Raw genomic sequence first — 21,762 nt, 5'->3', positions numbered from 1 at the left:
TTGTCTGACTTTGTTTCTAGGTTATGCTTTCCATGATAGCTGTTGCCTGGAGCCCCTAGGACTGGAATATCAGTGAATGCACAGGAGTCTGGTGTGAGATCAAATAACCAGACCCCAGGGAGAGGAGAGAGGATCAGTCCCAAATCTGGAGTCCAAAGTTCTTTTCTCTACTTAGCCCCTAATATAGTCTTGCTCTCTGGGTCCAGGTTCTTCATCTGAGTAAACACTAAGGTAACACTTGGTCTTAGAGATCATCTTCATCTCCAAAATTCTTACTCTAGGGCTGTTTTTGTCTTTTGTGGGATAGGAAGCCCCACTTCTTATCTGCTGGTATTCTTGGATGTGTTTAATTATTCAAGAGAAGTTTGATTCCGTCTAAAGTAAAATGCAATGGTTATCAGAGCCCAGCAGAGGGACTCTGGGTCTGAGGCTTAGAGCCAGTGAGCACAGGGTGTGTCTGGTCTCAAGCACCAGGTTGTGATCACTCCTTTGGGGAGTTTAAATTACAGAGAGCATTTCCGGTTCCTCTCTGAGTTGCTCCCCAGTCCACCAGGAGTTGTTTACCACTGTGGCTACGGCAGGAAACACATGTTCCAGGTCACTGTAGGAAATGCTTGAGGTGGACGTGGAGGTCTGATGAGGTCATGAAAGTAAGTGAAAGACAAATAGGAAAGGCGAAACAGGCAGAAGTCCAGGTTGGGGCAAACGACAGAAGCATGTGTAGGTTCAGACTAAATCGTCTCTCTTACTTTGACTCCATGACACTGATGTATCTGATCTGAGTAAAACTGAACCACAAATGGCTATTAGCTTTACTCTGCATGCAGGAAGGTGAGTTTATATATGAACTGAGAGGGAGGAGGAAGAAGATGTAATTAGAAAATGAAAAAGGTAGGGAGTTGTCAGAATATCATATATATAAAGTAAAGTAATAAAAAGGGGTGGGGATTGCTGGTAGCTAGCAATAAACTCAGGTAAACATAAAAAAGTGATTTTTTTTCCCCATGAAGACTTGTATGAAATTATGGTCTCCTGAGCATTTATGCCCTTGGCTACCAGATCAAGAGCAGGGCCTCAACAGAAAGAAAACATCTAGTGTGCTGGCTAGTTATGGATCAACTTGACACAGGCTGGAGCCATTTGGGAAGAGAGGACTCCAGGTGAGAAGATGCCCATACAGGATCAGGCTGTGGGTAAAATCCTGTAGGGCATTTTCTTGATTGGTGATTGATGTGGGAGAGCTCAGCTCATTGCGGGTGGTGTCATTCCTTGGCTCACCTGGGTTCTATAAGCAGGTTGAACAAGCCATGAGGAGCAAGTCAGTAAGCAGCACCCCTCCATGGTTTCTGCATCAGCCTGTCACTCTAGACTCCTGCTCTGTTTGAGTTCCTACTCTCACTGCTTTTGATGGCAAACTGTTTCGTGGAACTGTGAGTGAAATACACCTTTTCTTCCCCAAGTTGCTTTAGATCATGGGGTTTCATCTCAGCAATAGTAACCCTAAGTAAGTCACTAGGGAAGGAGGTGATCTCTCTCTCTCTATCTCTCTTTTTTCTTTTTCTTTTTTTTTTTTAATTCCCAACACAGTGTCTGGCTCATGTGAATGACTGATTGGTATTTTTAAAGTTATAATATGAAAGGTACTCAAAGAAGGTTGGTAATCAGAACAGGGAGGGCACGCAAAATCAGTCCCTAAGGTAGCGTCTTCACCCTGGGAAGAGAAGGTGGAATAGCAGTCTGAACCATGCCTGTGTGCATTTCAGAGCTCTCTGAGGGAAGAGGCTTTCATTAGATCTGTAACAAGAACTTAGGGCAAGAATTCCAGGGAAGGAAAAATAACTCATGAACTGAATGTTCTTGCTCAATTGATAACGAGCTCCCATCCCCCACAAGTTTTCAAATACATACCGAATAGGAAAGAGCTCAGCATCAGTATTGTGGAAGGGATTCATCATATGTCAACCACACTGACGGATTTTAAACAACCATCTCAATCCTTAGAGGTCTTGTTTCTACAGTAGGAGGTCTCTCCTTATACAGAAAACAAACATTTGACCTGTCCAATAATCCCCATGTGAATGCAAATTCTACGAAGAGAGAGATTCCTATCTTTGTTCCTACGGGGACCAAAGGGTCTCAAGAAATACTTATGGAGTGAATGACTATAGAAAAATGAGCTGATGGGGTGATTCATTCAGCCTGCAAAGACAATTGCCACCGTTCTGTTGACCTGAGTCTGATCCCAGGGACTACATGGTAGAAGGAGAGAACCAGCTCCCACAAATTGTCCTCTGACTACACGTGCACTGTGGCAAGTCTACACTTATACACGCACATGTGTGCACATGCGTAAACACACACACAAATAAACTAACACGACCACAATAAAACTTAAAACAAAGCAAGATCCTTGATGTTAGGCCGTTTGGATTCTCTAAGCTGGGGTTGGAGATTTGTGCAAACAGAGCAAGCTAGCCTCTGATTTTGACAGCTAGAGTTCTAGAACTTTCACTAGGATGGGGTTGGCCAAGGTGTGACCTGTGTGGAACACGAGTCTGATCACATGGTGCAGATTCCCAGGCCCCAGGCTGAGCCCCTGATACCAATTTCTTGGAGGTGGGGCTGAGAATCAGATCCGACAGCTCTTCAGTCTTCTCTTGACTCTAAAGATGAGAACCAGTTAGCTAAACACAATATGGCGCTCCAAGTTAAGTTTTAAGAATGCTATGGGACAGAGAAACCAATGGTCCAAGATAGAACTCTAACATCTTACGTGAACAAGTCATGTTTTACTTGGACTCCTGGTCCAACAAGTCACCCTCTCTTACTCTCTGAGACTGTCACCCACGGTTCCAGGCTTGTGGTTGAAACCTATTATGAAGGTTATAGGTTCATCAACTGACTACAGATAGAAACCCAAATCCAGCATATTCTTCAGGCCCACTGGGATGCTTAGCAGAGCCAGTAGGACTAGTTAAGCATGCCCCAGACCTGCAACATCTGGGGCCTACAGGATGCTAGGATCTCACCCACCTCTCTGTTGGGCCTTGACATTCAGCTTGCCAATGCCTCTTTTAAAACATCAAAGCTGTATCTGCTGTGGTTGTCTCACAGAATACCCAGTGAGTCCAGAGTTCTGGGTCAGCACTGTGTAAACACTTTCGAATCTGAATGTTTTTAGACACTGTGGGTTGCCACGATTCTCTCAGGATCTAACTCACAGCCCATCTCACTTGGCAATGAAGGTGACTGAGTTTCAGGTTTCTGATTCTGCAGGGAATTCTGCCTCAACAGGTTTCTTCTCCAGATGGCTCATCACCACAGCAGGGTGAGGTTGCTCAGCATTCTGCCTCCATGGTAGCAGCACTGCCTCCGTGAGATGACCCAGAAGTGACCTGAGAGTTGCTCCATTAATAACCCTATCCCGGGCCGGAGAGGTGGCTCTGTGGTGAAGAGCACTTGCTGCTCTTCCAGAGGACCCGAGTTTGGGTCCTAGAATCCACACAGGCACTTCATAGCTGTTACTCCAGTTTCAGGAGATCAGCTACTCTGGCCTTCCTTAGACATCTGCACTCATATACACGCGAGGCGCGCGCGCGCGCGCGCACACACACACACACACACACACACACACACATACACTGTAGAAGGGTAGGCTGCAGACACAAAGCATATCAGTGGATATACCAGGCACTTACAGGCAGGTGTGAACGAGTGGATGGCAACTGCTTATAGGGGATTTCTTTTGGGGTGAGATAGACACAGATGATGGCTGTACAGCATTGAGAATGGGCAAAATCTTCTTAAGTATATATTTTAAAATGATTACTTTGATGTTACATGAGAACCCAAAGAAAAACATATAAGCATCCTCCTGAATATTAACCTTCATCAGGCGATGAAAGAAGACAGAGACAGAGACCAACATTGGAGCACTGGACTGAAGTCTCACGATCCAAGGGAGGAGCAGAAGGAGAGTGAGCACGAGCAAGGAGAGGGGTGCACCCACACACTGAGGCAAAGGGGATGTTCTATCGGGAACTCACCAAGGCCAGCTGGCCGGGGTCTGAAAAAGCATGGGACAAAACCGATCTCGCTGAACATAATGGACAATTAGGACTACTGAGAACTGAAGAACAATGGCAATGGGTTCTTGTTCCTATTGCACGTAATGGCTTTGTGGGAGCCCAGGTAGTTTGGATGCTCACCTTAATAGACCTGGATAGAGGTGGGTGGTCCTTGGACCTCCCACAGGGCAGAGAAACCTGCTTGCTCTGTGGGCTGAGGAGGGAGGAAGACTTGATTGGGGGAGGGGGAGGGAATGGGAGGTGGTGGCGGGGAAGAGGCAGAAATCTTTAATAATTAAATAAATTAATTAATATAAAATAAAATAAAAAAAATGCAAAAAAAGAAAAAAGAAAAAAGAAAACCCTTGCCCCATAACCCCAGAGGGAAGTAGATTGCTTCTGCAGACTACGGGGCACTTCATTCTTTCTCTTTCCACGAGGGTGCAGAGTCTCTGTCTCTGTCTCTCTGGGTGTGTGTGTTGGGGTGGCGAGCAAGCTTGTCCCTTGGCTTTGCTGTGTATAACAGTATCACCGCTGTCGTCATCTAGGGTGTCAGAGGTCTTCCCCAGGCATTGGGCACTCAATGTATTATTTAATGTGGTATCCTATGATGCTTGAATCCTCGTTGTGCTGCTTGCAGCTTCGCTGGTTACATTTTCCAGAGCAATTCAGTCCTGCTCTGTGCCTTGGTTTGCCATCTACAAGGTTGGAATTGATAATATCAACCCTGTAGGTTTGTTGTAAGGATTAATGAGCACACACACACACACACATACAGACACAGATACACACACACACTCAGAGAGAGCGGGGGGGGGGGAGAGAATGCACTGGAATGATATGTGCTTATAGTAGACACTACATATAAATTTTTATCATTGTTGATCTTATCTCTTCTCTCCCATTCTCCCATGTGAAAATACTGTGCTAGGGGTTAACTAGTTTGTGTAAGCTGAAAGGACTCCCAGATAGATCGGAGGAGGAAGAGGTTTATTTCCTGACTCCCAGGAGCAAGGCCTGGGTGAGCCAGAGCACAGCAGCTGAGGGGCTGCAGGTATTGTGAAAACAGTTTACTTTGGAGGGAAGCTCTCAGTACCAGGAAGCAAACACCTCAATGGCTCCAGGAAGTCCCTAAAACTGATCAGATTTAGCAGGTTTCTCCCCACCCCCCAAGCTTATATAAGCAATAAGGGCTGTTGAAAGACACTCATAGACAGCCAAGTTGCCTGGAAGAGGCTCAGGTCAACAGAGCCAGTGGGAAGACCCTTTTCAACCAGCAGAACTATCTGTGGGCTGTGCAGCTTGCTCTAGATTTCTAGATTTTGTGAGCTGTCACACATGCTGAGGTGGCTATTGGTGATGCAACTGTCTTTGAGTCATCTCTGCTACTGTTAGTAACCCCTCACCCTGTAAGAACCCCAGTGAAATTCACTGGTTCACCGACTTAGACTCTTGTGGTATCCATACTTCAGTCTGTCATCAGTTCCCAATCTGGGGTGAATATATGTCTGCTTATGTCTCCCCCAAACAAGTGAGGGGACACAAAGACAAATGACTGGCTATATAGGTGACGTTTCTGAACAGAAGCCTGATGTGGCTGCCACTGAACCCTCTCGGCATGAGGAAGTAGTCTTGAGGCTTTATCAAGAGACAGAGGGAGAAAAATGTCTGGTAACCACAAACATGGTTACCATAGAAGGCATCAAACAGGAAGGAACAAAGAACGAAGCAGGACCGAGTGTCCAGTGATTCAGGGGATGTGAACAGTCATGAGAATAATCCGAATGCTTAGGATATATGCTAAGCAATAGGTATTCACATTTTTCCTTATTATTATTATGATTTATTGATGCTATGAGGAGGCTATGATGAGGACACCTTGAAGATTAGGTGGGTCCAAGGGGTCCAAGGTATGGACAGGGCAAAAAAATTATTTATTATTATTTTTCCTTTTTTTGTCTGCATGAATGTTTTGCTTGCATGCATATATGTGTACTATGTGTATGCATGGTACATGTGAAGGAGAAAAGAGGGCACTAGATCCCTTGAAAATGGAATTACAGGTGGTTGTGAGCCACTATGGGAGCTGGGAATAAATTTCTCTGTAAGGGCAACAAGTGCTGCTAATCACTGAGCCATCTCTCTAACCCCTATTGTTATTATTTGTGACTCTCTCTGTGCATATGTGTGTGTGTGTGGTATATGGGGCATGCATGTGAGTGTGTGTGTGTGTGTGCGCGTGCACGCATGTGTGGGTACACACAGGGGCCAGACAGAATGTTGGGCACCGTGTTTTGTCACTCTCTGTTTTATTCCTTTGAGGCAGGGTTTCTCACTGAATGAGAGGCTTACTTTGTAAGTGAGGCTGGCTGACCAGCAAGCTCCTGGGTTCTGTTCCCCAACCATGCCCATCTTTTAATGTGGATGCTGGGGATTCAAATTCAGATGCTTGCACAGGAAGTTCTCTTACCCACTGAGAAGTTCTCTTACCTTTCCCCCTCCCCAGCATTCATTATTATAACACATTTGGAAAGTGGGGCCTCATGCTGCATACTCAAGAGCCCCTTGACAACATCAGTATCTAAATAAAAAATAATCATGATAATATAAAGGTAGCTAGCACTGAGAAAATATGCAGAGTGCAACTTAAGATGTCTTTTTATTTTTTATTTTTGACAAGATCTTGCTATGTAGCCCAAGGTAATCTTGAATTCATGATTTGCCTGCCTAAGCCTCCTAAGTGTTCTTCCCCCTCCTTTCTCTTTTTCCCCTTTGTGTGTGTGTGTGTGTGTGGTTGCGTGTGAGTGTGTGGGCATGCACACCCATGCGTGCATATATAGAGACCAGAAGAGGCTATTGGATATCTTCTTCTGTCTTCTCTAGCTTATTCCCTTGAGACAGATAGCATCTCTCATCATTTCAACTAGGTTGGCAGTGAGCCTGTCTTTATGCTGGGGTTACAGGCAGAAGCACCCATGTCTGGATTTTTACCTGGGTGTTGGGTCTTCATGCTTGCGTAGCGAGAGCTCTTATCCACTAAGTCATCTCTTTGCCTCTTTCATGCGCTCTTTATGTCACAATGGCAATATTGACATAACCCAGCACTGATGAATGTGTTGCCTCCTAGGGCACAGCCACCCCTAGAAGTTTGTCATGAGCTCTGACTGGCAGAGCCAGAAGTACCTGGCTGTGCACTGAGCCCACTTCCTGCAGTTGATCCTCATAGCAGACCTGTATGGTGGTGAAGCCAAGGTCCTAGGAATTTGGATGTCTTAGCTGTTTGTTCACCTTTGACTTTCCAGCGTGGCAAGGGCCTGGCATTTGCCCAAATGAGGTATTAAGAACCCCTCTGGGACTCCTCTGATGAGCTCAGATGGGAATGACACCTCTCTGTCAGCTACTTGCTAGGGGCTGGCTACATCCTCTTCCCACTGCATGACTCCGTGGCCATAGCAGGAGAGTATGAGGCCAACACAAAAAGTCGCAGAGAGAAGACTGGTTTGGGGACACCCAAGGGTTCCTCAATGAGGCTGCTTCTGGATGTTTCTCAGTCCTGGCAGCCTATCAATCATGCCCCTTCTGCCTACCGTGGTTGGAGTTGAGTTTCTGCCACCGGAAAAGTCCAGACTAATAAAAGGTCTCTTCAAACTCAGACTCGAGTATCTGACACATTCCTGACTTGCCCCGGAGGCAATTTTGTTTCTCAGAAAATAGTGAAAGCAACTGGGAAAATTGCTGCTCTGGACCTAATTTTGACCAACATGAACAAATTGGCTGTGAAGTAGACGTGACATGTAACTGGTGAGAAAATGGTCACATCACTTTGAGTTTGCGGCGACCTGATCCCAACAAGCTGGAAGCAGACTTTGGATCCAGATGCTTCAGATACAACACCGCAATATTTCCTGTGCGTCAAGATGTTAGGTAACCCTTAAAATCTTCAAGAAAAAAAAGGAGACATCTCATCAAAAATTAAAATGTACTCTAAAAGGAAATGCGCTTAGTACAGGCAGACTTGAGGAAATTAGCAACTTAGTAAAAGAAAAAAGATATTTGAAAAATCTAAAATTACACAGCAGGGTTGGGGAAACATAAGTTTTTAAGTTTTGAAGCATAACTCCTACGACCTAAACTGTCACTAGAGAGAGCCAGTTGAGAGGAAGAACCCTGAAGTGTGGAATGACAGCCACCCAATTGGCAACTGCGCCTCAGCAAGTGTGGTTGGAGGAGATTTGGAGATCAAGAATGTGGGCTGGTATGCCATCATTGGAGACAACTGCAGGCCGTTAGTGGGACATCTACTGGCCTGGCGCACCTGTCGGAGTGACCTGTCAGGAAACGGGGGCCTCTGCTAACCGTCAGTTGCGTCTCCAGCTGTGCTGGGACATGCCTCCTACTACCAGGTCCTTGTATCATCTGAACTAAAAAGAGCGTGGTCTGAAATAGCCTTGGCTCCGCAGAGAAGGCAGCCCAGGATCTGTGGGGTTTGCATTAACACAATGGAGGCTCTTAGCTTTATTTTTGGATCATAGCATTGCTCAAAATTCAGGGGACAGACATAGACCTTCTTTCTAGAGGAACTTCTATGTGTGGAATTGGCAAGCAGTTCCAGGAGATCCACTGGTATTAGTATTCAGAAGGCTAACTAAGGAGAGAAGACTCGGTTGGTTAAGTGAGTGCTGTGCAATCATGGAGACCTGAGTTTGAGTCCCAGAACCAGTGTGAAAAATCCAGGCACAGTGGTTTACACTTGTGATCCCAGTGCTGGAGAGGCGGAAAAAGGTGGATTCCAGGAATTCGATGACCTGCCACCTTCCCTGACTTGGCCGGTGCTAAGCCTGTGAGAGACCCTGACTCGAAAGCCAATGCGGGGCTAGTGAGATGGTACAGCAGGTAAAAGTGCTTGCAAACCCAACAGCCTGACTTCAGTACCTGGAATGCACATAAAAAAAAAAAAGTTGGATGCATTCAGTGCACACATCTGCAACCCCAAGACTCCTCCTAAGCTGAAATGGGAAGTAGAGACAGAGAATCACCTAGAAGTGTATAGCCCGGCTAGCCTGGAGTAGACAACGAAGTTCAGAGGAGAAAGTCCCCACCTCAACAAGGAGAGAACCAGGTCCTGAAGGCTGTCCTTTGACCTTCATATATACAGCGATGCTCAGTTGCATCTGCTCCAATTGATGAAACAATAAACCAAGGTGGAGGAAGGTCACTGGAGGCTGTTTTCTAGTCCATATACACACACACAAACACACACACACTTTTGTAACAGATAAAGCAAAATGATTTGATGAACTAGACATACTAGTTCCTCATAGACAGACTGGTCAAGTGTTGCAAATTCCCTAATCCTGAGTCCTTGATTGGGGGTGGGGGTATGACTACAAGGTAAAGGTTTTTCAATCACCTCGTTAGAATAGGTCAGAGGCCTTTTAACACATTCCCATTGTCTTCAAACTCTGCCTTTTCACAAATTGGTATTGACATCTCCACGTCAACAGACAGAATGGGGCAGAGCACTAGAGCCCCAGTGCCATGTGCCATACTTGACAGCATAGATGCTGAACCGGTGAGCAGACCTGCGATGACCGGTTCCTCACGTTTAACACTGGCGGACTCATACAGTACTTCCATTAGCAGTGTAGGGTCTGTCCCAGGATTTCAAAATGAATTCATTGAATATGCAAATGATAAGAGCTGGCCTTGTGCTTTCCACTGTCAGCTGCCTCAGATCTTCACGATGGGGAGGGGAGAGGCACAGGGTGCAGCTAGAAGGCTGGATAAAGACAGCACCCGCTGTCCTGAATGGAGGTGTATTTAGGAGGAAGAGCGCGCACACCACATTTAGAGCCCAGCGCAATGCCTCCATCTGCAGCGGCTCTGGCCTTGGAGACCTCAGTGTAAGTTCTGCCCTGAACCTGAAGCATTTCAGCTTTATTCTGCGCCACACTACAACCAGTGACCTAATTTCCTGGGGAAGCCCAAATGAAGGGTTTGGCTAACAAACAGATTAGAAGTCTGGCCTCTTTATAGAAATAGCTGAAAACCAGAATGTGCAACAGAGCTTAAAACAAAGAAAAGGAAACACGCTGTAGTCTCCAGGGGGCCCAGAAGTCTCCCACAGATGTCAGACATCTCCCAAGTAGAGCCCATCGGAAAGCTATCACACGGTGATTAAAACACAGAGTAGTGAACCAAAGACACTCTGGGGATCATCTACCAGAACCAGCCTGTCCCTGCTACAGAACCCCAAGACAGAGTCCAGAATGTGGGCCCTAATATTCTGTATCTCTGTCCCGCCCACCTCCACACCAAGGCTCTCAGCACCGTCTCATTCGTTCTGTCCTCCAGCGCTCCCGAGGCGCATGTTTGTTCTTTCTGTACCAGGAATATGGGCTGTCTCCGGTTCCCCACCATGGGATGCTCCCTTCCATCTGGGGACTTCGCCCCTGCTGCCCTCACTGCCTCTCCTCTTCGTCGCCCTTCCCCATTACTCATGCTCAGGATCCTGACTTAATATGTCCTTTCTTCAGAGGAGCCTCCCCTGACCTCTTGGTCTTCTGATACGTTCCCCATTATCCCCAAACTTCCTCCTCAGAGAGTTTTGATATTGTTGCTTCTGTTTGATCAATGCCAGTCTCTCCCATCTGGCGATAAACTCCATCAGGGCACCAAACATGCCTGCCTTGCTCATCTTCAAGCAGAGTGCTTGGCACACACTAGAGAGCCTGGAGCAGTGTGACCTTCATTGGAAGGATCAATGAGAGAGTGATACCAGCCACACTCGACAAGGGAGGAAAGACACCATAGGAGAGAGTCACTCTTCAAGATCATGACCCATTAGCGGAAGTGCTGACCCTTGAACTCAGGACTGCTCCCTCTCCGCTGGCTCATTCCACTCCTGTACTGCCATTTCTCGAGTCCTGGTGCTGTTACTTGGTGAGTGTATTCTAGGCTCAGCTCCCGGTGGTAACTGAAACTCCTGGTGGCTGCCACCCACACACGACACCCATAACCAGCGTCATTATGATTCTAGCACCCATGGCCCAAGCCCCCTCATGGCAGATCCCTCGGCACCCCTCGAGGCAGGTCCTCTCTACCCTGCAATTACTCCCACTCTCCCAGGAGCCAGAAGGGTAGGAATGGGGATAATTATTGAGAAGGTGACAGCTCTTCTTCACGACCCAGAATATCTCCCACCTCCTGGAGGCATCTCTGCCTTAAGTTCTACAGTGCCTTTTCTCTCACAAACACAGAGCTGTTGACTTGACTCCATTGTTTAACTCCTTCAGTATCCTTGGGAAGTTGGGGGTAAAGTTCCTAACTCCTGGCTGGGAACTCCCTGAGGGCAGGGCCTTTGTCTCCGTTGCTCCTTCTTGCCTCTCCAGCTGTTGGAGCACTACTGGACACATGTTAGGCCCCAGAAGATACAGGTGGTATGTGCACAAAGAGAGGGCTGTCCCTCCAGGAATTTACTACACTTGTATCTTACAGGGACAGCTTGAAGTCTATCATATAGGTTAGACAATCAAGGTCCAGAGAGGCAAGAGGTTTGTCCACGGTAAACGAATTAGTAAGCAATAGTGCCAGGATCGAGTCTGAAGCAATCTAGGTCAAAGTACCAAAGGGGGGGAAGAGAAGGATTTGGAATTGAAGCAGGAAGGCAAAAAGATGCTGATTGCTCCATGGTGCACAGATGGTAATGCAGGTCCAAGGGCAGGTTCAGCACCGGGAGGTTGAGAAGGTGGAAGGAACACCACACAGCAGATTTTCAACCCAAGTACAAACTTTACATCCTAGTGGTGGTTGGTGTGCTAAGTCTCATAATACAGGGTCCTGAAGCAGGAATCACTCAGGATCGTGGAGGGTGTTGGTGCTCATGGGGAGCCACAGGGACCAGACCTGGATATCAGCCCGGGTCTCAGTCCTGTGGAGGAAGGTGGAGAGAGCCTGGAGGAAATTCCAGGCCAGGTTCTTTTTTGTCCTGCACACAGATTCACAGAGGTCTCTGCCTTTCTCTAGGTGTATCCCCGTATATACGATGAGGACTGTGGTTTTCCAGTTTAAAGCAGCATCCTCCCCCATCTAACACCCAAATGATGGTATGTTCAAAGAAGCAGTTAGAGTCCCAGAGTGTTTGAAAGGGCCTCTTCATTGAGTCCCACATGGGAATCCCTGCCCAACATGTCCAGTTTCTGCTGAATAGCTATGGGCCAGCAGGTCTCAGCTGGGGGATGATTTCGCCCTCTTCCCCATCCCCTAGGATGTTAGGCAGTATCTGAGACACTTTTGATTGTCACAATGGAGAGTGCACATTACTGGCACCTTGTGGGTGTGGACCAGGGATGCTACTAAATACTCTACAGTGTACAAGACAGTTCTTACACTGAGGAATTACCTAGTGACTCAGCCAACACCCTAGATATTCTCAGTGTCATTCATAATTTAATCTTTTCCTTTCTGAGTCCCCACAGCCTCTTGTACTTTGCTTGTACTTGGTTCCTCCTGGCTTGTCTAAGAATTGTTAGTCTTCTGCCTGCTTCTGAGCCCTAACGCTGACCCCAGTGTACTCATCCTCACATGTAATAATATTAGGGGGGCGGGGCTTTGGGGAAATGACTGCACTGTGAGAGCAGAATTTCCAATACCCTTATGAAATAGGCCTTAGGGACCACCTTGTCCCCTTCACCATGTCAGGAGACAGCAAGAAGCTAGTACCAGTATGAAAGTAGGCCACCACCAGACAGTAAATGTGTGGGCGCCTTGATCTTGGACTTGCCAGCCTCCAGACCTCTGAGCAACACACGTCTGTCATTGATGAGCCATGTTAGTTTGTTTTGCAGCCTGACAGACCGCGGGATCAACGGTTAAGTTTTGAACCTCAAATGATTACCATGGGCTCACACTGGGAATGCTGGTTTCTCAGCCGGGTACCGTGGGAGGCGAGGCACCTTCAGGAGGTGGGGCCTGGCTGGCAGAAGTAGGTCACTAGAAGTGGGACTTTGAAAGTTAGAGCCTGAAGCCTGGTTCAGGCCTTGCTTGCCCCTGCTTCCTCCTTCACCATGATATAAATAGCCTACATCACAAGGTCAGTGGCCATGAACCCTTCCTTGTCGTGATGGACTGAAAACCCTTTGAGCAAAAAGAAATTTTTTCTCTCTTTAAGTTGTTCTTGTCGGGCACGTTGCTAACAGTGATATAAAGAGAAATGAACACGCCAGGTACTAGTCACTCACCAGGAGGTCTGCTCTTGGCCCTTCCGTAGGGGACCTTCCTTGGCATGATAGCCTCCCCTTAACCTCCTTTATCATGGTTGACAGCCATTCATGGGATTATTGAGTAACACCTAGTTCCTGCCTTGGGCTGTAGTGTTGTGACAAGACAGAGCTTTCACCTGTTAGGGGCCCCAGAAGCAATTGCTAACGTGAAGTTGGTTTGGCAGCATAAGTGGTGGCTTTGTTCAAGTTCTAGATACAAGGCTTGGTGCCTTGGTAAGAAGGCCTCACTCAGATGAGAAGCTGAAGTGATTGTGTCAAACCAGTGGGGTGGGAGGGGCCTGGAAAGGTCTTTTAGGAGAGCAGAGCCAAGAGCACTGTGATGTAGTGGGATCAGGGGCTGGACTGAGGGCAGAGGGCAGAGTGGAATCTGAAGGTAACTGGATGTCTGAAGCAGGAATCCAGGGCTAGCCAGGAGGGGAAGCCACTGTGCCTTTCACCCTGGGAGCCCTGAGCAATAGCCTACTAGGATATTCTGAGATGTGGCGAGTTGAAATGGGATGGAACAGGACAGGTAGAAACTGTATGAACTCAGTAGCCTGGGAATCCCCCCCACCTGCCCCTCTGACACCTTGGCCTTGTCCAGCTCAACCTCCCACCCCCACATGGAACCAGAAGAATTTGCTCAGAGGATTGCCAGGGAAGCAGGCCAGTGGAGCAGCCGGTGGAGGCACACGGGGATGGAAGGCAGATTACATGTCACCTCATATTAATCATTCCAGCAACTTCCCTCATCCACCCAGAGAGGAGAGAATTAATTGCAATCTTGAAGGCAAGCCAACAGCAGCGATAACACTGAAGAGGAAGGAGGCAATCTCTTTTCCAGCCACGAGCCTACCAGAAAGCCTTCGAGGGTCAGATTTGCTTACCTGTGAGATACATCTCCTCCCCTTCGGTGAACATCTGGTGGCAGCGCACACATCTGGCACAGGTGGGGTGGTAGTGTTTCCCTCCTGCCTGTGGAAATCAGGATATGGAGCAGAACATCAGAACTGAGGCCACTGTCCAGTAGGGGCTGGTGGGTGAACACTTTTTGGGAACATTGGCGGGTTTGGTGTCTCTCTCCACGGCTCTATGGTTGGTTGGGAGGCTGCCTGGGGGCAACCACAACCATATGAGAGTCTACCCAGATAGCTTGGTGGTTTTTTCATGGGTCTTGATGGAAGCTCAGGGGATTTTTCTAGACATGGGCAGGGCAATCAGAGAACACTATTCCCCATCTCCTCCTTGCCCATGAGGAAGTGTTGACTTGAGGACTGCCAGCATGTTCCTGAGTATGAAGGTCCTTAACACTAATGATATTGACAATGATTGTAAGTACTACCATGTGAACTTGAGGCTCAATAACATTGTCTTGGAATAAGGAAGAAGGAGAGATGGATATGTCGATAGATAGATCCTTTCCAAGTCTGTTTTTGAGGTCTGATTTCACCAAGGCAAATGTACCTGTGTCTACCCATGCATCTGTAGCATTATTTAAAACACACTCGTGTAAGAATGAGAACAAGCATGAGGCTTAGAGCCTTTACAAACAAGAAAATCTGGCTAGAACGATATTCATTTTGGGCTGCCTTCAATTGGCAAACGGCTCTGTTTCTCCTGTTACGTTGTACCAGTTGTCTGTTAAGTGAGTCAACTTAAAGACAGATTAAAGTATTAGGTGAGGCTGAGTGTATAAGATTTACAAACATGGCAAAAATTATGAGCACAGCTTAAAGAGGACAGATTTTTTTTTTTTTAAATGGGCTCAGCGCATAAATTATGTTACGTGAGAAGTAGGACCCGCTGGGGCGCTTCTAACGCCTAGATTAGAATGCTGTACCTGGATCTCTCAGTCTGAGCCTGGCCTATCTAACCCGGCTTTAGTAAACACATTCCTTTTTCTCACTTCCCTTCCTGACCAATATTTCATTTAAAAACAGAAATGACAGCAAATCTTTTTTTTTTTGGGGGGGGATAAAATGGCTTTTGAGAACGTTGTGTTTGAAGGTCTCCCTGGAAACAGGGAGCAAGGTCACCCCCTGACCCCACCCCCATCTCACTTCTGCATTAGATACTAGAATCTCATTCCAGAAGACCTGATGTGCAAGGGTCCTTTGGTGACACATCTAGAATTTGCAGAGGGGAGGAGCAGCACAGAGCCTGGGACGGAAGGTGAAGTATGATTTGAATGATTTTTTTTTCCCGTAACAGCACAGGTATTTTTAGGGGAGGGATGCGGTAAATGGATGACTGTGGGCAGTCATGAAACCCCCTTCTCTCTTTTTTTAATTTATTTTTTTTTTAATTTATTTATTTATTAAAGATTTCTGCCTCCTCCCCGCCACCGCCTCCCATTTCCCTCCCCCTCCCCCGATCAAGTCCCCCTCCCTCATCAGCCCAAAGATCAATCAGGGTTCCCTGCCCTGTGCGAAGACCAAGGACCACCCACCTCCATCCAGGTTTAGTAAGGTGAGCATCCAAACTGCCTAGGCGAAACCCCCTTCTCTAAGCCAGCACTTAGTCTGATGTTAGTTCTGAAATCACAACTATGTAAAGAAATCTTATCTGCAAACCATCTTAGGGGTGGGGTTCTTGGGATGGGCTTTTCTGTTTTGGAGAAACTCTTTTATCTCAAAACTTAGCGAGAACGTGAAAAGGGCAGATTCCTACAAAAGAAAAATAATTTTCAATGCTCCCTTTCTCCATTCTTGGTTGTTTCTGTGGCTCCCACCAGTGAGAAAATTGTCTTTGTTGTCGAGTAAGCTGTGTTCAAACTTTAGAAAGAGCCTGCTATTTTCCCAAGCAAGGAAGTCGTGGCACCCATCCTCCTGCACCATGACAAGGATAATCAGCGTAATTAGTAGCCTCTTCCTACGACATCTCCTTATCATTTCAATTATAGGGCCTTTTTTGGGCCCTGATTTTTCTCTCCATCATGTGGCTCCGCAATACTGAACACACATCTTCTTAAATGTCACACCCGCCACCCTGCCCCAGATGCAAAGAGACTTCAGGCCTGTCTCAGCAGCGCTGGTCCTGGATGGCTTAGAAAACAATGGGGTAGAAGGGAGGCTGCCAGGGCAGCCTTCGCCCAGCATAAGGGAACAAAGGCAGAGAGATGCAACGAGCCATTTTACACACTAACAAACTGAAGAGTTGGTACCCCGAAGGAGGCCACATTAGAGAGCACTGAGCATGGCCATCGAGGTCTGAAGTGGAGCAAGAGCAGGCTGTGGGTCTTTTTGCTGAGGACATAGGAGGAATGGGACTGATGCTCAGCCGTTCTGTCCCCAGAGAAGGAAGGAGTCACGAGATGGCCTCAGAAGAGAATGGGAATGTTGCGATGAGAAGACAAGAAAGTTTGAAGTGTGCAGTATCCTGGAAATATGCTGGCCCTGTACTGGTGCTTACTGCCTAGCCAGCATCCTTGCCCATCTTCCAGAAATAGCACCAAGCTTGGGTCAGCTGGACCACCCGCTATCAAGCCGTATGCTTATATTGTGTGAGCCCCACCAATGAGCTGATTCCAACTCTATGGGCACAGTGAGATCAGGGATGTGCCCGAAGGGTCCGAAGTTATCCAGAGAGCCCCCAGATGTTTGCTGAACCATTAAGAAAGAACATTTTGTTAACCACTCTGGATGTGGCTATATCCATGTGATAGGATATAAGCCTAAGCAACTGGTGTCCAATACCCCAAGCACAAAGCAGAATCCTTTTCAGAATAAAGGCAGTGCAGAAGAATGTGGAGTCAAGATGGTCAAAGATTCAAGGGATCTTAATCAGCCTCATTCTCCAGCTAAGCCTAAAGCCAGAATGATGGCCACATTCTTATTATGGGAATGGACACATGTCCTTTTCAGTCCCCCTGATTTGAGACTGGCTTCTGCCTTCCAACTAAACAAAGTCCTGCTTAACATACTCATTAGGAAAGAAATGACAGTCTACACACTATTGACAAAGACTCGCTTAAGGTTTCGTGGCTAGACATGGTAAAATTAGAATTCAAATCCATGTTTTTTTTTTGTTTTTTTTTTTTTTGTTTTGTTTTGTTTTTTTTTGTTTTCCTGACCCCTGGGTATCTGAGAGCCTTAGGCACCACTGTGGGATCCAGGAGGTTGGAGTCCCAGACTTCATCTCTGCCTTTGACCTTGGAAAGGTACCACTTGTCTTGGGTCTCCCCCCCCCCCCTCCCTTTTTTTTTTCATTTGTAAAACGAGGCTGGGAGAGCTGATTGCTAAATGTCTTTTCCAGCACAAAGGGGGGAAAAAGTCAGTAACACGCTGAGGGAGCTAGTACGAACGGGGTCAGTGGGAATCCAGACACAGTTGCCTTGAAAGGAGAGACGGCCACACTGGGAAACAAAAGGCGGCCACTAGAAAACCTTGCCAGCTGCAGCCTAGTGGGCATCAAGTCTTCTCTTGAATCCGGCTTTACTGGCCTTCCCCCCACTGACTCCACAACTTGCTAGATGCTTCTTCCTTGGTTATGCAGAAGCAGTCAGCAATGACTATTTAAGGCAAAATTTCACCACACGCACCAGCCCCCCCCCCCCATCCCTTAACTTCTCTACATTTTGACCAAGATTCCAACTGACCTGCCATGTTTCCTGAAGCTCCATCTTTTACGCTGTTCTCAGTTTTCCTCTCTTACCCTGTGTGCACAAGCACACGCAGGTCTACACATGTGTGTCGGTTCATGTGCATGCACATGCTTGGGAAGGCCAGAGGAGAGTCTTTTAAAAGTATTTTTATTTTATGTGCATGACTGCTTTGCCTTTATGTATATCTATCTGTGTATCATTTCCATGCCTGGTGCCCACACAGGCCAGCAGAAGGCACCAGATCCCCTGGAACTGGAGTTACAGATGGTTGCGAGTTGCCATCTGGGTACTGGGAATCAAACCTGGATCCTCTGGAAGAACAGCTGGTATGAGCCATCCCGCCAATCCCTTCACCTTGATTTTGGAGACAGGGTCTCTCCCTGGCTTGAAACTTGCCAAGTAGGCTTGGCTGGCTGATCAGCGAAGCCCAGGGATGTGCCTGTCCTTGCTTCCCCAGCACGGGGACCGTGAGTGTGAACCACTGTTCCTAACTTTTTCATACATGTTCCAGAGACCTCAGGCCCTTGTGTTTCAAAGGCAAACACTTTACCAACTGAGTCAGCTCCCCAATGCTCCTCTTAGTTCCTGGATTATCCCTCTTCTGATAACAACTCCATGTCTTTGTGCCACCCGCAGGCAGCCATTTCCCAAGGCTGGTGATAGCCCTTTCCCAGTCTGCCAATCTCTCTCCTCTGTCTTGGGAAACCTGACTATTCTCATACTATTATTCAATCCTGAATGCTAGGCTTCTCCAGGTCTAGGCTTTGTTTCTGTGCTTTGATCTACCTTCCTGTCCGTTCTCTTGAAACCTTCCTGGGATTTCAGTCACATCCCATCTCAAATGCTCACCACGATTCTGCCTGGATTACCTGGCTTCTTTTCCATCTCCAATTCTGCAGATGCCATACTAAGGTTCTCGTCATCCAGACTCAACACTTTGACACAACTTTGGCTTCTTTCTCAGTCCCCAAATTCTCAAGTTGTCCACAGTGGCTGAGCTACTGAATTTCAACTTCCATGGAGCTGGAGACAAAGGTGATCGCCCTTGGTCGCAGGGGCTCCCTGGTGGCGTCTCTTCCGGCTTCCTGTGAGCACCATGCTACCTTCTCTGAGCTGCAGCTCTAACCAGGTCATTCCAGCTCAGTCTCTTCACAACTCCCCAGTGCCCAGTGAATCATCCATAGACTCTTTATTCTTGTACCTCACACCCCTGGATTCCTGGGCCCAGCGACCTTTCCTGTGCGCTTCCGTTCCCTCTGCTTGGCGCTCTTCGCTAGTCCTTAGAGATGCCTAGTCATCTAGTAATTTACTGCATTGGATTATCTGATTCTCTCCGACTCCCTTTAGTTAATTTTCCATATCACATTCAGTGCAGGTTTCAAAAACATGCCATCTTATCACACCGCTCCTTTTTAACGTTCTCCAAAGGTTCTCCCCTTATACTTACTATAAAATAAGATGGACACGGTCCCAGGAAATAGGCCCTCTGTGACACGCTCTGTATTCCCACCCTCTATTTTCAAGGCCATGTTGGCCTTTCTCCCTGTCCTGTCCCCTGGCTTTGCTTACACTGACCTCCCGTCCTCAGAGCTCTGCTTCAGTGAATCTCCTCACACAGCCCTGTCTCGACTGCTGTGCTTGTCTGCTGGACCTGCATGGGACCGCAGAATCCTTTTCAACTTGGTCCTCATGGTAACCACAAGCAACTGGCAGTGCTAATAATTCTGCCTACAGTGGCCGAGCCAGCCTGCCACTCCTTAGCCACTATCAGATGCAAAGTGGAGGCCTAGAGAGATGAATTAGCAGTAGAGATATGCCACAACTCAATTGTCCCTATCCTTAGGGTATTATTTTCCCTTTACACTGAACCCTTCAAGGTAGGTGGCCCCAAAATATGGGCAGGTAGCAGCTAGTCTCACAGGGTGTGGAAAGAAAGGATAGGAAGGTCAACAATTCAGCAAGGGACTGTAGGTTGTCTGTCATTGGCAGAGAGAACAGTGCATCAGAGGCTGGGGAGAGCTGTTGCCATGGCAATGGACCAGCCAAAGAAGGGCTTAGAGAGCAAGCTGCTAGACAAAGCTGGTTCTTAAATGAGCACATTACCAAACAGTTAAAACATAAAAAGGGCTTCCATCCCGAGGTAGAGCCAGGAGGAAAATCCTAATTGGTACTCCTTAGAAATCTGTCGGAGTCTGAATCCAAAGAAGCAACTGATTTCCCCAGCACAGCGGTTTTTGAACCAAGAATTATCTTGTCCACATTCTATTTTGGGGGTTCTCAGATCTTGGCAAGGCTATCTGGTCAGGGCCATGCCGTAAGCTAACTCTGGGAGGTTTAAGCAATGGAGGGAAGGACACAGGGTGACCTTCTCTTCTTCGGTGATGACTCTTTGAAGTCACAGGTCATCCTGCTCACACGTGGTTACTCAGCCTCACTTACCTCCAAGACCCTGCCACTGATGTACCGGTCACATGTCTCACATTTAATGCCGAACTGGGAGTGGTAGTCAGCCTCGCAATACGGAATACCGTCCCTACAAGAGGAAGTTGACATGGGAAGTGAGTAGAGCAGGGAGGGTGTCCTCGGTCAGGACCTGGTCTGCGGTGATGGGCCAAGACTGGGAGCTTCGGAATGCTTTTCAAAATTAAACTTCCTCTCAGATCTACAGGTAAAGAAAATCCATGGGACTCTGCATTTGGTGAGGTCCCTAGGCACTGATGAAGCCACTGCTCTGGGCTGTCCTTTTGGGTGGCCTTTTATTTTTTTTTCCCTTCCCCTCCCCCATAGTTATCCAGACCCACCTGCTTCTCTTTCCCCAGAGGACTCTTTTGAAAAATTATTCAAGACACGCTTTATTTATATAGAAAATAAAATGCTTGCGCATGGTACAGCATTCTCAAAGCATAAGGGACATGTTTCCTTTTAGCCCATCCTGGTTTCCCTTCTAGGGTGTAGTAATGTGATCAATTTCTTATAGACCCAGAAGAGTTTCTCCTTTAACCAAAAATTTTATCCATAACTGAGAGAACCACTTGGTTGACCTGATGGACCAGTGCCTCACAAGAAAGTCTCCTATAAGTAATGTTTATGCCCTGTGTCTATCAAGTGCTTGGATTCAGTGGACAGAGGCAGATTGCCATGGCTTATTCTTTTGAATTATTTATTTATTATTATCAGTGTGTGTGTGTGTGTGTGTGTAGGCATGTGGATGTCAGAGCGTAACTGTGGAGTTTATTCTCTTTCCACTTTTACATATGAGTTCCAGGAATCAACTTTTGGATTGAACTCAGGTGCCAGTCCTGTGTGATAAGTGTCTTTCTCCACTGATAAAGGCTCTCACCAGCCCTGCTATGGCCTGTTACACTGTTCTCTACGGCTAATAGCTGGCATTTCTTGCTTTGATAGTGATTGATGCGCATGGCTCATGTCATTTACTGGTTATGGCAGCCTAGGGAAGTTGGTCCTATTCATTTTCCAGTGTGTTGAATGAACAAGCCCACGTGTGGAACAGGTAAGTAACTTCCCCAGGTCACCCAGGATCTGTTTACACTTGCAGCTCAAACTCAGGTGGTCTGGTTTCTCCCTACATTTTCATGAGAATTGATGGAGATGGGCCCAGTCAGTGCCTGCCTGGCTCACTGTCTACTCAGGAAAGGCAGTAATCACCACGGTGGCTGTGAGAGTCCTCAAGGAGACTGTTGCCCACTTTTGGGGGTAGGGTAACATGGCTCAGACACAGGTAGGCCTAAAGAGCAGGCAGGCTATTTCTCTGTCTCCACCTGGAGCTCTTCATGGGAGCGAGGTGTTAGCATTGCCTCAAGTTAGAGCAGCC

The 21,762-nt window shown here is 47.2% G+C and overlaps 1 protein-coding gene across 4 annotated transcripts in view; it reads right to left on the bottom strand.

Moving 5' to 3' along the window:
• Ablim3 (actin binding LIM protein family member 3) overlaps window positions 1–21,762 on the bottom strand; it is a 112,610-nt gene that overhangs the window by 25,786 nt on the left and 65,062 nt on the right. For all 4 annotated transcript variants that reach the window (XR_009058292.1, XR_009058290.1, XR_009058291.1 and 1 more), the window contains 2 exons: window positions 20,370–20,463; window positions 14,215–14,302 (listed from right to left, as the gene is read on the bottom strand). Coding sequence is in view for 1 of the 4 variants with exons in the window: in XM_057788485.1 (XP_057644468.1) it covers window positions 14,215–14,302; window positions 20,370–20,463 (182 nt within the window). In the remaining 3 variants the exon portion in view is untranslated. The remainder of the gene's footprint in view (window positions 1–14,214; window positions 14,303–20,369; window positions 20,464–21,762) is intronic.

This window comes from Chionomys nivalis, chromosome 14, assembly GCF_950005125.1.
Source record: "Chionomys nivalis chromosome 14, mChiNiv1.1, whole genome shotgun sequence".
NCBI classification, from domain to species: domain Eukaryota; kingdom Metazoa; phylum Chordata; class Mammalia; order Rodentia; family Cricetidae; genus Chionomys; species Chionomys nivalis.
This window is presented reverse-complemented; position numbering and strand designations above follow the sequence as displayed.